The sequence below is a fragment of the Lissotriton vulgaris genome, chromosome 3_1 (genome assembly GCF_964263255.1).
Source record: "Lissotriton vulgaris chromosome 3_1, aLisVul1.2, whole genome shotgun sequence".
NCBI lineage: Eukaryota > Metazoa > Chordata > Amphibia > Caudata > Salamandridae > Lissotriton > Lissotriton vulgaris.
This window is the reverse complement of record NC_141689.1, coordinates 695,596,007-695,613,220: the sequence shown is the minus strand read 5'-3', so window position 1 is coordinate 695,613,220 and position 17,214 is coordinate 695,596,007. Positions and strand designations below refer to the sequence as shown.

The 17,214-nt window shown below is 44.2% G+C and overlaps 1 protein-coding gene across 1 annotated transcript in view; it reads left to right on the top strand.

The window, feature by feature from the left end:
* The window catches only part of FBXL17 (F-box and leucine rich repeat protein 17), a 1,859,129-nt gene that overhangs the window by 1,355,864 nt on the left and 486,051 nt on the right, over positions 1-17,214 (top strand). Inside the window, exon 7 of the mRNA XM_086961002.1 lies at positions 13,487-13,563. Within this exon, the coding sequence (XP_086817128.1) occupies positions 13,487-13,563 (77 nt within the window). The remainder of the gene's footprint in view (positions 1-13,486; positions 13,564-17,214) is intronic.

Here is a 17,214-nt window from a genome sequence, read left to right as displayed (position 1 = left end):
ACTGCACTTGCCAGTCCTACTAATAGCTGTAATGTTTCCTAATCTGAAGTACAGTAATATGATTTTATGACCCTTCGCCTTTAACAGGGCACCCCAGTCCCACAGTTATGATATTCTATGTAGTTTTTTTTATAGAGTGCAATACAAGCTTCTTGGTGCTGGTAAAGACTGACAAGGTCAAGACATCAGAGGACAGTGAAAGGCGGCTCCATGCATTTACACCAAAGTAGACTCTGTCACTTTGATTTATGCTGCCAAATTCAGTTGTTTTAGAAACACCTAATTTTCATACTTCTCTAATGAGTACTCCAGTCACAAGTACTCATTATACAGTGTCGTTGTAAGCCATCACTAGGTGCTCTTTATCAAAGATCAAATGTTTAATTTTACGTCCTATTTATGCAGATATCCACAGCTCTCCCACTGCACACTCAACCAACACCCGTCACTGCAAACCTGAATAACCTCGGGTCTGTGGCACATACGTTAGTGCTTACTTCACATGTAACAGGGTTACCAACATATAAATCGGTGGTTTGGGTTTGATGCAACAGAACAAAATCTACCTGATCAGTTACTAAGGTTGATGTTCACCCAAGATGCAACATCCATATTTTACACTAACAGAGTTAAGCCTCTCTGATAATCCAGTTCCCACCCTGGACACATTTCTCTCATCTCTAGAGGCACATCATTATTTTGTCACAGTCATGGAATTACAGTCGTCTCCCACCAAGATCATGAGTACTGCCTAGCCTTACTGTGTTGAATGCTCTCAGACTAATCCTTCTTTTCGAATCTGTGCACGTCACTACTTTTTTATGACTAGAGTAGCAAAGTTAATAACTAGGCTTGTTCAAATAGTGACCAGTGAATTCCAGTGTACAGCATCCCTTTTAGAACATCTTAATTCCTCATTCCGCACTCCTCATCCCTACTCCTCTTCCATCATCCCTACTTCTCTTCCATCCTCCGTACTTCTCACCCCTGCTTCTCATCCCTATTGCTCATCCATCGCCCCTTCTTCTCTTCCATCATCAATACTAATCATATATCATCCATACAACTCATCCCAACTGCCTTTCCATCATCCTTACTTCTCATTCCTGTTTCTCATCCCTATTACTCATCCCACTTCCTTACTTCTCATCCATCATCCATATTTCTCATCCCTCATTCATCATCCCAATTTCTTATCCCTACTTTTCATAAATCATCCATCTCCCCAACTTCTTGTCCTCCATCATCCCAACGTCTCATCTCTACGTCTCACCCCTAATTGTAATACCTCATCCATTATCCCTACTTCTCATACCTCGGTCCTCCCAACACACTTTCATTGTAGTGAAACTCGCCTTCACTCTGGTTGGCAACAGCAAATGAGAGTTACGAGAGAGGGCTGCATTCTGTTGTGTAGTCTCTGAAAAAACAGCCTTCTCATTGCACACTGTGCAGTCTGTTTCCAGTAAATCCAAGGCTGCACAGCATTTTACTTTGAAGTGATTTTCTAATTACACAGGGCCATAAATCAACACATGGAGACATGGATCTGCAGGTCATCAGAAACCTTGTCTGGTTTCAGTTTAATATTGTAACAAAGAAAATGTCTAAAATCAGCTCTTGGAGCCAGGGTAATACAGTTTTATCAAAAACCTATTTCTGGTTTCAGGTTTATTTGTAACAAAAAAAAAGTTTTAGTCTGAGGCAGCCTTTAGCTCTGAGAGCTGCTTTTCCTTCCTTGTAGTTTGCAGATTTCAGGGGCTGGTCTTTAGTTGTGTATCAAGTCTGATAGATAAAACGGAAACCAGATAAGGTTTCCATGAACTGTATAGTCCTCTCTCCAAAGTGTTGATTTATGGCAAAGGTTGGAGGCTGCTTTTCTTCTCCAAACTATCAGAGCTTTCCAAGGAGGTATGTGTATACAGAAAAGCACTTACTTAAATAAAATAAAATGCTGTACAGTCTTGGATTCAATTGAAGCAAACACCAGTCGTATTTCCTCTCCTGTGTCCTCAGCCAGCATGTGCAGTGAGAAGGCAGTTTCCGTGCCTAGACCAATAGAATGCAGCCCTCTCGCTTAACTATGACTAGTTGTTGCCAAACATTCAGTGTGAAAGGGTGTTTCACAACTTTGAAAGTGTGTTGGTATGACTAAGACATTTTGGAGTGACAAGTAGGGATGAGGAGTAGGGATGAGAAGTAGTGATGATGGATGAGACCTAGGGATGAGCAGGTTCTGGTGGATTAGAAGTAGGGGTCATGGATGAGAAGTGGGGATAAGAAGTAAGGATGATGTGTGAGAAGTAGGGAATATGGATGAGAATTAGGGATGAGACGCAGGGATGATGAAAGTGAAGCAGAGATGATGGAAGAGAAGCAGCGATTAAGGAAGAGAAGCAGGGATGATGGGTGAGAAGTAGGGATGATGGATTAGAAGCAGGAATGAGGGTGGAGAGGTATTATTATAAAGCATTTGTTAAGCAAAACTGCAACCTCATTCATATACTGGCACAACATGACATAAGCCTGACCATCCCAAGGGGAAGCTACTGCCCTTAGATCCACGTTTTTCAGGAGTTTCTTCAATGATAAATGTCCCAGGGTCACTCGAATGTGTGTTGGTATACTAGTCCACAGTTTGGGTCCCTGAACTAAATAAGTTCTGCCTGCGGCTCTTGTTTTCTTGTATGTAGGAACCTGGAGTTAAGGGTCAGAGGCTGAGGGGAGTAATCTTCCTGCTTCGTACAGAGTAATCGTATCTGCCAGGATGCAAGGTGTCTGCTCAAAAACCTTCTTGTGCCTCAAGCACCCTACTTTAAAAAGAATTCTCTTTTTCACTGGCGACCAGTGCAAGGAGTCGAGGGCTGTAGAAGTGGAGGAACTCAATTTCTGTCCAAGTGCCACTTTGCAGCTCGAATTGGTGAGAGACACTTTGTCTTCTCAGGTGCACCGATGAAAAGGGCATTACAATAATCAATCCGTCTTATGATGGTACTGTGAAGGATGCTGGAGTGCCAGCTGATCACTGGAAGTAGCACGATTTTACATAAAGCTCTCATAGGAGCAAAGCAAATATTGAATGTCTTCGGAGCATGGTTTGCTAACAAGAGGGTGGTGTCTAGTTGTACCCCCAGATCTTGTACGGAGTCTGCCCATAAAGGAATTAACCCATTTCCTGTCAGCCAGAAATGATTTGGATGACTGACGCTTGCCCTCCCTCTAGGCCGAGAATGGACTCCGTCTTGCTAGCATTACACTGCAGCACGTTGTTTCTAAGCCAGTCGACTTTTCATTTTCATGCACTGGTGAAATGCGTTGAAGGACCCCACAGAGCCTAAGTTGAATAAAAACCATCAGCTGTGTGTCGCCTGCATAAATAATGCAGTTCGATTATCAGCCCTCATATGAGTTTAATGAGAGACTGGATGTATACACTAAACCTGGTGGGACTAAAAGACGAGCCCCGAGGAACTCCCTGCTTTAGTGCTTCGAAGCTGGAGCACAAAGGAGGGAGTTGTACTGCCTTTTTGCAGTCAGAGAGATAAGAATCACACTAACAAAGGCTTTTCCCTCTATACCAGCTTCCTCCAATCTCTTGATCAAAATGGAGTGATCCACAGTTTTGAATGCTGCGGACAGGTCCAAAAGTACCAGAACCACTTGCTGACTCTTGTTCCCAGCCTTTGGGATAATGTCATAGACCGTGATCACAGCTGTCTTGATCCCACAATGAGCCCAAAACCCACATTAGCCCATTTCAAGCCAATTTCTGGTGTCCATATGAACCGATATCATTTTATTGACTTCTTTTCAATACTTTTATCGGAAAAGGCAGCAGAGAAATGGGTCTAAAATTAGCAAAGTCTTCAGGGCTTGCAGATGGTTTCTTCAGTAAGGGCGTACCGAACGCATCCTTCCAGGCCAGTGGAACCTTAGCAGTGGCCAAAGAAAGATTACAGATGTATCTTAAAGGCTCAGCCAGCTATGTTGCAAGTACCTCCCAGTATTTTGGGGAGAGGGGGTCGAGCAGAGAAGTATTCTATCATTGGAGCAAAGATCTCTAGACTTTGAATCCTGTTATTTCCCTCCTGTGTGGTGGATTGCTGATTCAGGACGTGTTCAGGTGGTAGAGGGCTTACTGTGTTCTTTTTTTTTTTTAAAGTTATCTACATTATTTAGCGCTGGGATGCTTTCGGGAAACTATGCGCTCTATAAATCTATATTCATTCATTCATTCATTTTGTTCTCGGAAATTGAACTGATTCCATAACACAGGTCTTGCACTGGTACAATTCTTTGTGTTGCGCAATCTGGGTATTGCAATGTTTTTACAAAGCAGAACACATTTTTGGCCATATATGGAGCATGTACTATCTGTTCGGCAAAATATTCTGCCTTTAAAATTTCTTAATGCCAATTTCTAATTAGTTTTCACCTGCTCTATTTACTTTCCTCCATATTACATGAAAGCTTAGGTTCCCTGAGTTGGTTGTTGTACCAGGGGGTGGATGGAGTTCTTCTGCTGTATCTTTACATCATCGGGAGTCCAGTATCAAGGGATTGTGCAAACCAACCATTATAAGTATCATAGGCTTCTTCTATAATAGTTGCTGCTAAACTTTCCTTGGGTGGAAGGGGCTGGCCTTTAGAAGCCTAAGTCCTAATGTTTAGCTCAACTTCAAACAATCAAGGTTTATAGAGCAAGGCTAATCCCCAGATAGGGTATCCAGGCACTTGCATGCCCCAGAAGCTTATTCGAACAGCCTGGTCTTGAGGGCCATTCTAAATTTTGGAAGTGAGGTGCGTGGGGGGGCTGTTCCAGGTCTTTGCTGCAATGTGGGAGACCATACTGTTTTTATATTGCTGTGTGGTGGGTTAAAAAAGTATATTTTAATAGAATGTCACCAGAAAATGGTCAGTCGAGACTAATGGCATTATTTCTGTTTTGGATATGATATTGGTATTTTCAATCAAAAGTCCAGGGTATGGCCCAACCTATGTGTTGAACCCTGTGCATGTTGATTACCTCTATTACTTCAATAGATCTGTGTAATTCCATCGCTTTTTTGTCATCCCTGTTGTCTACTCTGAAATTAAAGTCTCCAAGCATGGTCAAATTAGAGTGTGTGATGAGTAGTGGGCTGAGAAAGTTTGCTAAGTTGTAATCAAAATTGGAATAAGGATCTGGATGGCCGGTAGCATAATATCACTAATACTTTTATTTATTTGTCTCTCCCTTGGCATAATGGAGATTAACATTATGTAAATAAATCCAGCGTAATTCACAATGAATTGTCAAGCCAAACTGCTGAGTTTTGCCCTCTGTACCTAAAACACAAGGAAACCCCAGGCATGTTTTGATCTAAATGGATTGCCTGATTGAAGCTTAGCTTCTGTTTTGTGGCACTCTGAGCAAGGGGTCCACCTGCCAATATTCCCACCTCACCTAGGACAATTAACCAGAAACCAAAGTAAGTGAAGGGAATGTTCCAAAACCAGAGGGAATACCTTGATCATAATTTTTAGGTTGTCTTTATCATTACAGAAGAGAACAACAAATCACTCCAACCTTTCCTCCAATATAAGCAGATTAGGCTAAAGGGTTAGGCTTAGCAACTCAGGATGTGTTCGGGCCTCACCTTAGGGAGAATTCTATTTCAGCATTAGTATTGTGGTTCAAACCCAGATGAATTCCTGAAGTGCATTTGGATGGGCAGGTTCCATGTTTGTTATACATGATTGTGCGTATACTGATGTGTATTTGGTGTAGTAATTAAAGTTCAGAGGAGTGCTTACATTGTGCCACAGTGAACCTGTGGCTGCCCTTTAATGTGAAGTGAAGCAGAGAGCTGTAGGATAGATAGTAAGGATACATACCGTCTTTTAGGTGGTGATCTCAATGCTATATGCTAGCGCTAGTGTTCCTACTTAACTTACACTAACAAGCAGGTAACCTAGAGAAGGTTCCTCTAATCTGCTCAGATGATTTACTACTGACTAACCATCTCCTGAACTTGATTTCTTAATTTTTTGACTGTCTGTCTAAAAAGGAGAATCCATTGACAGTGGGAAGCATGTAACCGTATCTTTGTTGCTTCCAATAATAAAAGAAACACTGCATACCGTACACACCTCCATTTGGGAAACTGATTTGGTAACACATCTGTATTACAGTCTGCCTAGAAGAATTAAAGCTTGCTCTAAGAGTCAAAAACGAGCAGCTTAAATCTTCGAAGAAAGTACCATAGAACAGTAGCGAGTGCTACTAAGCACGGGTGGTAGGGCGGAGGGGTGAATAATAAAAATAAAAATACACTCACTCAGCTGAATGCCGCCGGCTACTGCTGCCTCTGCTCCGTCTCCTCTGCACCTACAGGAAGCTTCAGCCTCCCAGAAGCCCCTGTCCAATCACACCTCTGCTTTAAGCAGCGTTGTCTTTGGTCTGAGCCCCGTGGTTCGGCACTCAAACAGGGGCTTGGAGCCTTTGCATGTTCCTCACCGGGCTGTGTAATGCAGCCTGGTGGGGAAAATGCGAAGTGCGCATGACTGTTTGACCGGCCCTCTTGTGCCAGTCAAACCCTCATGCGCACTTTAGAGTGTGCTTTACATTCATCCTCTGAACTGGCCAGCCCGGCCAACCGACCCTGCACCTCACCCGAGCAGGAAGGAAAATGATAATAACAATAGTTATTATCGTTTTTATTTTCCTTTTTATACTGCTCGCAGAGCAGTGGGGTGACGCTCCTCCGCCTTAGCGGAGGAGCTGCCACTGCCATATAACATAACCATTTAAATAGTTTTGCTGGTTGTCAGTAGAAAAATGAACTTGTTTTATTTCACAGTACTAGGCTGTATGCGCTACGGATTATGGGCAGGGAAGCCGGCTATCAGTAGAAAGCTGGATTTACAATTCATCCCCACTGAAGCCTCTGATCCAAGCATGTCTGATCAATCTGAAAAAGAAAGTTCAATTTCAAGAAACCTAAAGGAATAACTCTTAGGGCACAGACCAGATACTCTGCAATAGGATTCATGCAAAACTGGTAAATCAACCAAACTAACTCATGTTCAGAAATAAACTTGAAAATAGACCTTTTTACATATAATTTAACCATTACTAATCCTTAAAAGCACCAAACCCATTACTACATTGTTCAAAGTGACCATTGCATTGGTTGAGTGATACTATATCTAGGTCTGAAATGTCAACCTACTTAAATATTGTACCGATTATCATTATATCGTCATAGTACATGTATATAAGGAGGTACAGATTTACTATTCTGAACACCACACTTGTTTGGCTTGATGATATAGCGGTAGTCAATATTGTGAATGTGATATTGATAGTTCAGCCATGGTATAGTAATCCACCACTGTCATTGCCCGGCGTCTCCCTGTACGAAGCCTTGCTCATACCCATCCATGCAAATACGAAAGCAGATCTGTTGAGCCACTTGTCACAGGAACCTACTGCTAGCCTATCTCGATTCTACTGACCTATCAGATCATACGGAGCCTCTGCGCTTGACAGTGCTGTGAAATACTTGTGATACACTACACTAGCACTATACAAAACACATTGTTGGCTGAGGTTCCAGCACTATACAAAACACATTGTTGGCTGAGGTTCCAACACTATACAAAACACATTGTTGGCTGAGGTTTCAAGAAAAAACATTTCAGAACACAGTTGAATGTAGTTCAGCAAAAATGTACTGAGGCGGTAGTGAGGGTTTTCACGATTATGGCTCTGCCTCATAGACCAAGGATAATTCTTGGTTGAATCGGTGCTACCCACTGGTTGCAGTCGTTTTCAGTTATAACTTATGGTAGTGGGAGGCATGTAAACATACCGTATAGAAATGATTTGAGAGGGACTTGTCCCTCTGTAACTTCAGTGTTAAATCAGACCAATGCAATCGTATGTAATTTAAAGTCTACCCAAGATCAAGCTTTATCCTCTGCAATGGATGGCAATAATTGGAAGCCAACAACTATTGATGATTAATGACAAGAGCTGGCAGATTGTATTTGTGACAACGGTATTTTAATTTTACTCCTATGGGAATGGACAAAGATCAGCAACTTTTGAGACCTTGTTATTGACAAGCCTTATGAGTTTAGAGGGAAGTCGTGTTTTTTTGATGTCCACAATGTTTCTTTTCTCACGTCGACACTATTTTTTGCAGTAATAACTAATTCTGGAAGGTTGTGTGCGTCTGGTAATTGCTAGCAATGTTTTTTCATGTATTTGGTAAACGGATCGTAAGTGGAAGAAAAATATTTCAAAATAAAGAGCGAAGAAATGTTCTTTCGCCCATCCTATTTCGTGAGCTCATTGGGACAGTACAAAATTACTCTATCGACCTGTTTCCTGATGAACTCAGGAAGTGCCACAGGGCATTTTGAAGATAGTGTTAGACAGTTGCAAAGTTCACCAGGCATCAAAAAGACAGTTTGCAGTAAGTATGTGTGTGATGGCATAGTTCCACGTCCAGTTACAAGAAGTCTATACATTTATCGTCTGTCCACTTGAAACCCTTGGTGCAATCAAGCTACAAAATAGTGGGCAATGTATGCAACTTCACCAGTGCAGTGCAATTTGATACTGCCATTCTCACTGAAAAGCCTTTGCAAAAATGATTTTTGCATTGACTCTTTGCAAACATGATATTTGCATTGACTCTGAGGTGTAAAATTGCTCGTTTTGTCCTATTTGTACTGTGCAAAAATGTGCAGTACCATTGCAAAAAGTGGGTACTCTTTTTTGCTCTATTATTGAATATAATGTTAGTGTTTTATTTTTTTTTCAGCTAAAGGACGTTAGAAAGTCAATGGTCTGAAGGAGTGCATGCTCTCTCAGTCCTCGCATAGTTTTATATGTGTAGAGGGTGGGCATTGGGGCACCTGTCCAGGATTTCTTCTTCGATAGCAGAATTTGTCCCACAGCAGGAGCATGAAAGGTAGAAGGGGAGACAGAAAGTCAGGAAGCAGACAAATGGAGAGCAGGGATGAAAAAGAAAATGCAAGGGTGCTGGGAGAAAAAGCCTTACGATGGAGTCAGGACAAGGCAGCCTTGGTTTTTGCCAATCCTTGAATTCATCAGCACTGGCAGCTTGTTCCTAAGAAAAACCTTGATGCTCTGCACTCATTTGTTTTACAAATATGTGCTCACCAACAACATTGGTCCAGCACTAGAGTACCTAGGTCTAGGCATTCAATGTTCTCCTTTTAAGGATTACATTTTGTCTCCATTTTAGGTTTCCTTTATAACTTAGCATTTTTTTGAGATGGTGTTTTGAACATATTTATTACTAACAGTACAAAATGCCCCGCACACATTTATTACAGTTAGATGTTGTTGTTCTGTAGTCTGTATTGCTAGTGTCAGAAATAAATTCTAGCCACTTCCATGCGTCTGGCTTTACGGTGGGCGTGTGCGTCGGATGGCCGGGGGCCGTCCGATCTACGCAAGCGTCAAATTCGCCCACACCGCGGCGAAATGTGCGCTGCGGCGAAGCAGCTAGAACGTGATGTCCTTGCTTTGTTTTGTATAACTTCTTCCCTCCACCCCATCGGGATTGGGACCACCCCACAGGATGTTGGCGGTCCCACAGTAGGCATTTTGATGCAACCGCCACCATGGCGGTTGCAATATTTTTGCATTATGGTGGGTGCTGGCTTCAGCCACCATAATGCTGGGGGCCAGGGGTTAAAAGGGGCCCACTACGAGCCCCCAAAGTCCCTTTCTGCCTGCCTGTTCATGGCCAATATGAACAGGCAGGCGGAAAGGGACATCGTAATCCGCTACCATTGTAGGAACTACAAGCCCCTCCACCGCGCCGGCGGGCCCAAGGAGCCCTTTGGATGCGTGGGGGTCTGTCTTTACGACCGCCCCACAACCAGTCGGTGGTGGTCTCCTCTCCATTGTATTCGGACCCTTAGTTATTAAGTTTTTACAATGAGTCTTTTTAGATCATTGTGGACCACTCCATATGGATGGTACCTTGAAATATATCATAGTGGCAGTTGATTTTTGTTCTCAATTTCTATAGGCTGCTGCTCAAACCTCTACTAAAGAGTTGCAAGTCTTTATTGGTACATATGCAGTGGCAACATTCAACTGGGGCCTGGGTCCAGCTTTCGCCTCTAAGACCTACCGGGACACTATGGGCACACTGGGTGTTGCTGTTCCTTTTTCCACCCTCTATCAACTTGAACAAAATTTGATAGTGGAACAGAAAAACTGTGACTTAAAGCAGTCCGTAACAGCTAGAGTATCAGGTTCAGTTTGTAGTTGGATTCTTCACCCCTATGGTGTACAGAGGGCTTTGAATAAGCTGTCAAAGGAAATTTTGGGTGGTCGTACACCACATGAAGTTTTATTTGGGGTTCCAATGTTTGTACCAGATCTTTAGAACTCTGGCGCAGTGGCAGAGGATGCGTCCTTTGACATCACTGAACATTTCACTGTCTTACAGGAATTGCAAAACTTCCAAGATGAACTCTCAAATGTAATTTCTAAACAATCTGCCACTGACAAAGTGAAGGAGCAATTAACAGTTTCTGTCTGGATTCCTATAGCTGGGTATATAATTGGAGAGAAGATTATATATAAACAAGCACTGGCGTTGCCAATAGGTTTCACATTTGGAAAGTTGGAGCTATTGGTTTTGTAAATGACATTTTATATTTATATATCGTTATTGGCATTGTCAATAACAATATATAAATATAAAATGTCATTTACAAAACCAATAGCTCCAACTTTCCAAATGCGAAACCTATTGGCAACGCCAGGGCTTGTTAATTTTATTTTTAAATTTTAATGCGATTTTATAAAGCGCGAACATTACCCGAAGGTGCCAGAGCGCTTTACCAAAGAACATAAGGACTTTGAATTACATGAGTTACTGGTCTGTGTGAGCCTCGGCGAATCCTCGGAACCTCTAGACGTTTCACCCGCCACCATACGCTTACGGGAGCGCAGCTACCACTGATGCAGCAGGTTCAGTGGCACCGAGGCCTAGAGCCACTAGGGCCTCATTGGACCCAGACACATGTATTTTTCTACTCCAACAGCAGTCAAGGGGACAACTTTCTTTGCTCGCGTCACTTCCAGTGCATCCTTGCTAAGCTTCTGTACTCCGGGTCCTATTTAAGCCCCAAAGCCTGCTCTCCAGCGGAACCGGGCACGCTGTAGGGGCCACATGGCGAGGCCCCAACGGAGACTGTGTGGGCTCCTTCACTCGTGGCCGCACATTAAGGCACTAGGAACAACGCTGTAAATCCCGAAGTACTGGGCGGTGGCGTAGGCGCTGTTACTGGCCTTAGGCTTGGTAGGAATGGGCCCCTCAAAGCTGTTAACTTGCATTGTCAAATACAGCAATAATGAGGTCCTAAGTGGGCCCTCCTCGGACCTCTTGGCCCCGGTGTCCCTGCACCTGCTACACACCATGCAAACCGGAGACACGCACACACATGAACCGCACAGAAGCTCCCGCCCTGAGAAGCTGGTTCAGCCCCTCAAAGCTACGACATTTCCCAGGTCTATGTCTGACTAATAGGACCAGGTCTGATTTTATTTTTTCAAGAATTCTAGGACTTGCAGTCTTTTTGAAACCGGTATAAAATAAATCTGGACTACAAGTACCAACACTTTTTAAGGGAAAAAAACGGATTTGATTATAGTCCCCTGTGAAACTAGGAAACTTGGGAGTTTCCTCACACCCGTGCCCTTTAGGGCAAGGGCCGGTTCGTGAGTGGCTCGTGAGCTTGTGGCAGTATGCCGCCTCTATTGCAGTGGCCGTGGAGGGTTGTTTAATCCTCGGGTCGGCTCTCTCTGCTTTCCATTGTGCGCTTCTGAATTTCAATTAGGTTCCGAATCGGCGCAAATCTCTCAACTAATTCAATAAGCGCCGAGTATAATGCACTGCTATCTGCACGTGCGCCAGGGCCTGTGGTGCTCCCACACAGACTGCCTCAGGAGGAGAGAGGGGGTAGTATGGGGCAAGAGAGGACAGTGCCAGAGGAGTGAGAGGCGACAGGAGGAAAAGAGCGAGCGGCAGAAGGGGTGGGAGGTGGGCTCGAGTGGGAAGAGAGAGTGACGCGGAAGACTAGCAGCAGGGAGCAAGTAGATTGGAGGAGAAAGATAGATGGGCGAGTTAGGTGGAGAGCGAAAGCTAGAGAAGGAGAGAGCTAGAGTTACAGAGGGAGGAGAAATAATCAGTGGGAAAGGGCCACAGATGAGACATGTGGACAGAAGCAGGCATGGTGAAAGGAGATGCGTGGAGGGAAGCCGGATGGGGGCGGGAGAGCCTGGTAAGGGGGCGGGAATGCGAGCGAGGGGAGGAGAAGTGTGGGGATAGAAGCAGGCATGGTGAAAGGAGATGCGTGGAGGGAAGCCGGATTAGGGCGGGAGAGCCTGGTGGGGGGCGGGAATGCGAGCGAGGGGAGGAGAAATGTGGCAGGCAGATGCGCGGAGGGAAGCCGGATGAGGGCAGGGGTTTCTGTGTTTTTGAATGAATGCTGTTTGCGGATTAGGGAGATGCGCGTGCTTGTGTGGTCACGTGACCCGCTTTTGTGGTCACGTGACTCACATCCACTGTGAAGAAGCCGCAGTGGTTTCACAGGTCGATCGAGCCCTTGAATTTTCGCCTATTACATTCGCAAGCGAATGATAATAGGCGAAACCTAAAAAGAGTTTGGCCTCACGTGGTGCCTGTCCTTGCCATCCAAGGTACAGAGCAAACACAAGGAGATGATGGACGAAGCGCTGAAACTTTTCAGACACTCAGCCCCAGTCACAGATCTGGGTTGAATCCATCATCGTTCTTTAGCTCACTTCGCCACCCCAGTTCAGACACAGCTAGAAAAGTTTCAGCGCTCCCTCAATCATCTCCTTGAGTTTGCTTTGTTCGCCCTAAGTTGGTAGTTTATGCCCAGACGTGGGTCCCATGCACACTTTGCCACTGGATTCAAATTCAATCTAGTCTGCCCGATGAAGGGTGTTACACAGAAGCTGGTCCCAGGATGCTTGTTTCCGGTTCAGGGAAGACCTGGCTTGGCAGTTCGAGCTGGACTGTTCCCATGAGGCACAGGGTCAAGACTGACTTGCATATAGCTGGGTGTGAACTGAGGTGGCGAAGTGAGCTATAGAATGATTATGGATTTAACCCAGATTTGTGACTGAGGGGTGAGTGTCTGAAAAGTTTAGGCGCTCCGTCCATCATCTTGTGTTTGCTGTGTATTCGATTACGGCATCCTTTCCCAGTATTAATTAAAAGTATTGGTAAATTATGCCATGAAGGGGGCCAGGCTTTTTTTCCTATATGGCTTAATTCAGGGCACGATATAATCACATGACATACAGATTGGTCATTATTCATTGGTACAAATTCCGTTGACACTGCATACATCATCAATACTTGTTGCATCATGAACGTCTCTGCTGACAGTCCTGTTTTTCTTTTTTATATTGAAGGTGTGTAGAAGTTATTGCAAAGGAAGGACACAACCTGAAAGAGCTGTATTTAGTGTCGTGCAACATCACAGACTACGGTATGTATTTTTGCCATGATATTGACCCTTGTCGCCTTTGACTCCTCACCAGTCAGTCTGGAGCCTCTCCTCAGCATCACGTGACAAGCATCTTTTCTTTACTGCCAGCACGCATGTAGTTTGCACTGAGGGCCATTTCTTTCTGTAGGGTTCTGTCCTGTAAAGGACATGTTTGTGATTGTTTGGTGCCTGCTCTTTAGCATAGCCCGGAATGAACTACATACAGATTGACTTTTACAATCACATTTGCACAAGAGTTTACCATTGCATTCAGCGTCCTGTTTGATAAGGGCATCCCAAGGTATGGAAATGAAAGAAACACTCATATGTTGGAACGGGCAGTCTTTGGTGTTCAGCTGTAATATAAAGTGTTTGAGCAAGCATATAGAATGAAAGCAAAAATCAAGAAGCTGAGATCCTCACTGCCGAAAACAACCGAAACTGCACACCGACGTAGTTAATGATTTCAAAAATGTATTTTGCTGGTGAGAGTGTGTAAAAACAAGCAGATTTTGTGCAATAGTTCAGGGCTAAGTGCTGCTCCAAATACAGGTATGTCGGGCAGAATGTAATGTCTGCGGGATTCATTGCCTTGGTTTCCTTGCTTAATTAAGCTTTGAGCCATTTGAAGTGAGGTTAGAGTACTTGATGGCGTACATACATGATGCCTTTGCAGGCGCATGTACACACACAGCACACTTTACTTCAGTAGAATGTGGCTGGTGTGAGTGTTTCATGGGATGCACCACCCCGTGTCAAACAGGAACTTAATCATGTAGGCCCCGCCGCTATTCTGTGTCAAAATGGAACTTAATCTTGGAGACCAACGAAGCTGACAAAATTTAGGCACTCGATGGCACGTGCAGGAAATAACGCATGCATACTAGCTTAGCACGTTGTATTTAGGCCTATTTGTTCACGCTAAAGTAGGGACAGGCAATGTTAAGTCACACTAACACGATGAAAGCATTTGCTAATTCAGTACCTATAATGTAGAGCCCCGAAATAAAATAATAATAACATTATGTAGTTTTATAGCAAATAGTAAAAATGTAAATGTTACTATGGCTAATGTATTTGGTACTCAAAGGTTTTTGGGGATTTGCCCACATTGTAACAAACCAGCAGCCCCTTTTCGGGCGAAAGATACCAGACTCTTGGATCTGCCCTAGCTGAAGGTGAAGTATTATCTCTAAGCCCACCATCATGGGCACCTTTACGGGCTCTGTTTAATTTAAACGTGAGGCGGCCCACTGGTAGTGTTGAAGGTGGCGCGTTTGAAACCGCAAGTTGGTTTGTTGTTTAGCCTTCCATCAAATCTCCCGAAACGTATTAATGAGAATGCGCGTTTATTTATTTGTTGGAGATAAATAATGGGAACTGTAGGGGCCAGCTTTACAGAAAGTTGCTCACCGAAAGAACACAATGGGGTCGTATTTCTCTAGCCCGGGGTCTGTAAAGGGAGCTGGACTTTTCTCAGCTGTGAGGTGACGATTGTCAAATGGATTATTTTGATGAGAAGATGTGGCGCTGCCGCGGGGTGAAAAGACATCGCTCTCGTACAGAATTGCGTGGCTGTCTTTTCAATTTTCCGCTCTAATTCTGCATTACCGATTACTACTAGCACGTTTGGCAATAGTTTATAAAGGAACTTAAAAGGTGCCCTGGCGCGGCTCGCGCACAAAGGGCAGATTCTACATGGTAATCTTCCTTTTCGTGGAAAGGTTTTGTCGAAGAGTGGCATTCACCATTGTAGAGGAAGTCCATTTTGTAGCAGTGTTTAATGTCGACCGTTGATAGTTGAACTGAGGACGCATGGTCATGCTTCCGTTGTCTCTCACAAATATAATCTGTTGGTTATCATAAATTTGGCTTTATACACGTTTCTGTCCAATCACAGTTTATATGTATATCTTGCATGACATTTTTCTTCTGTTCAAGAAGTCTATTTGCTCCACTTTTTTATATTCGTCCCAAAAGTATGCATTGGCGGGTTTTCTAGGTTGTCTGGCAAAGGAAGAATCAGAAAGAAAAATGGAGGTATTCATGCCCAGGAACTATTATCCAACCTAATACAAACAAATACTGACCATGCCAATTGACTTGACTTCCGTATAGGACAGTGGCAGCCTGCACGGATCGGGGACTGGGGGTTGGGGGAGGTGTTAAAAGAAAAAAAACTCACCTGATTGACATGTCCCTCCTCATCTCTCCTCCATCGTCTCTTCAGGCCGGACCAGGAAGGCAGGAAGCACCCAGCAGCTTTATGATTGGTCTGAGCGCCGTCGTTCGGCGCTCAGCCAGGGACTGGGGGGTTTGGGCATGATCTCTGTCCAGGCTATAATGCAGTCTGCATGGAGAACATACAAAGTGCGCATGAATAACAACCAGTTATTATCATTTTATGATTCCTTTATTTACACTGCTAAAAAGCAGTGGGGCGAAGCTCCTGCGTTCGAGCGAAGGAGCCGCCACTGACATAGGGGCAAGCACAGGTGGAGTGTGGTACACATGTACATCTGTTGACCAAGCTGAATATCTGTAGGTATATATATACACACACATTCATGTAAGCCTAAAATTATCAGCGCACCCAAACAACATAGATAAAGGTACCCATGCACACAGACCAATAGCCATAGGGGCACTGTGAGAAATTAGGCGGTTGGTTGACTGGGGGTTTGGGCCCTGGGTCAAGAAGTAACCACACTCCTTGTCAGGGTGAGGCACAACCCAATCCTAAATTAACCTGTGCTTAACCCTCTAGTAGCTTGACACAGAGCAGTCAGGCTTATCTTAGAGGCAATGTCTAAAGTATTTGTGTAACACTTCAAATAGTAATATAGTGTCAAACATAACACAAGAATTTAAAAAATAGAGTAAATTGTCATGAATAAATCAAGACCAAAATGACGAAAATTCATCAGTAAAACCAGAGATAAGCAGTTTTAAATATTTCAGTGAAAAACAGTGCCAAGAAACACAAAGCTCTAACTGTGGCTATCTGGTTGTGCTAGACCAGGAAAAAGTAAAAAATTCAGGCAGATTGCGATGGAGTGCCGGCCGGCTACAGGGACCCAGCTGCGTCCACTGAACAAGAGTACCTTAAATCCTAGTTGCAGAGAGTTGTGGAGTTCCGTGTCATGGCTAAATCACGCAGCCGAGGCGATGTGAGGTCTTGATAGGAGATGCGTCACACAGCGTCTGTTCTGAGGAGCTGTAATGGGAGGCCCTGCATCGCCGTCAAGAAGGCCGTTGATGAGGGGTTTTGCAGTGCAAAATCCTGCGTTGAGTTTGCATTGCACACCGGCTAGTTCCAAATAAGCTGCGGTGCTTGCAATGTGGAGTCAAGCATCATTGTTGTGGCTGCCGTCAACGAGAGGCTTGCGAAACAAGGAACTGCATTGGGGATGTGTCATGCAGTAGCGGTTCCAATAGGGTTTTGATGCAAAGTTCTTGTGCTGGGAAAGTCTGCGCAACAGAGGCGATGCATCGATTCTGCTCAGGGTTGCACTTCGCTGTACAGGAGTTGAGTTGGTTCTTCTGGATCCACAAATGGGTGGGCACTTTGCAGGGTAGAACTCATAGAGGCAGAGTACAGGTGCTGGATTCAAGGTTGTTTGAGCCTTTTCCCCTGAGGCTCTAGTCAGG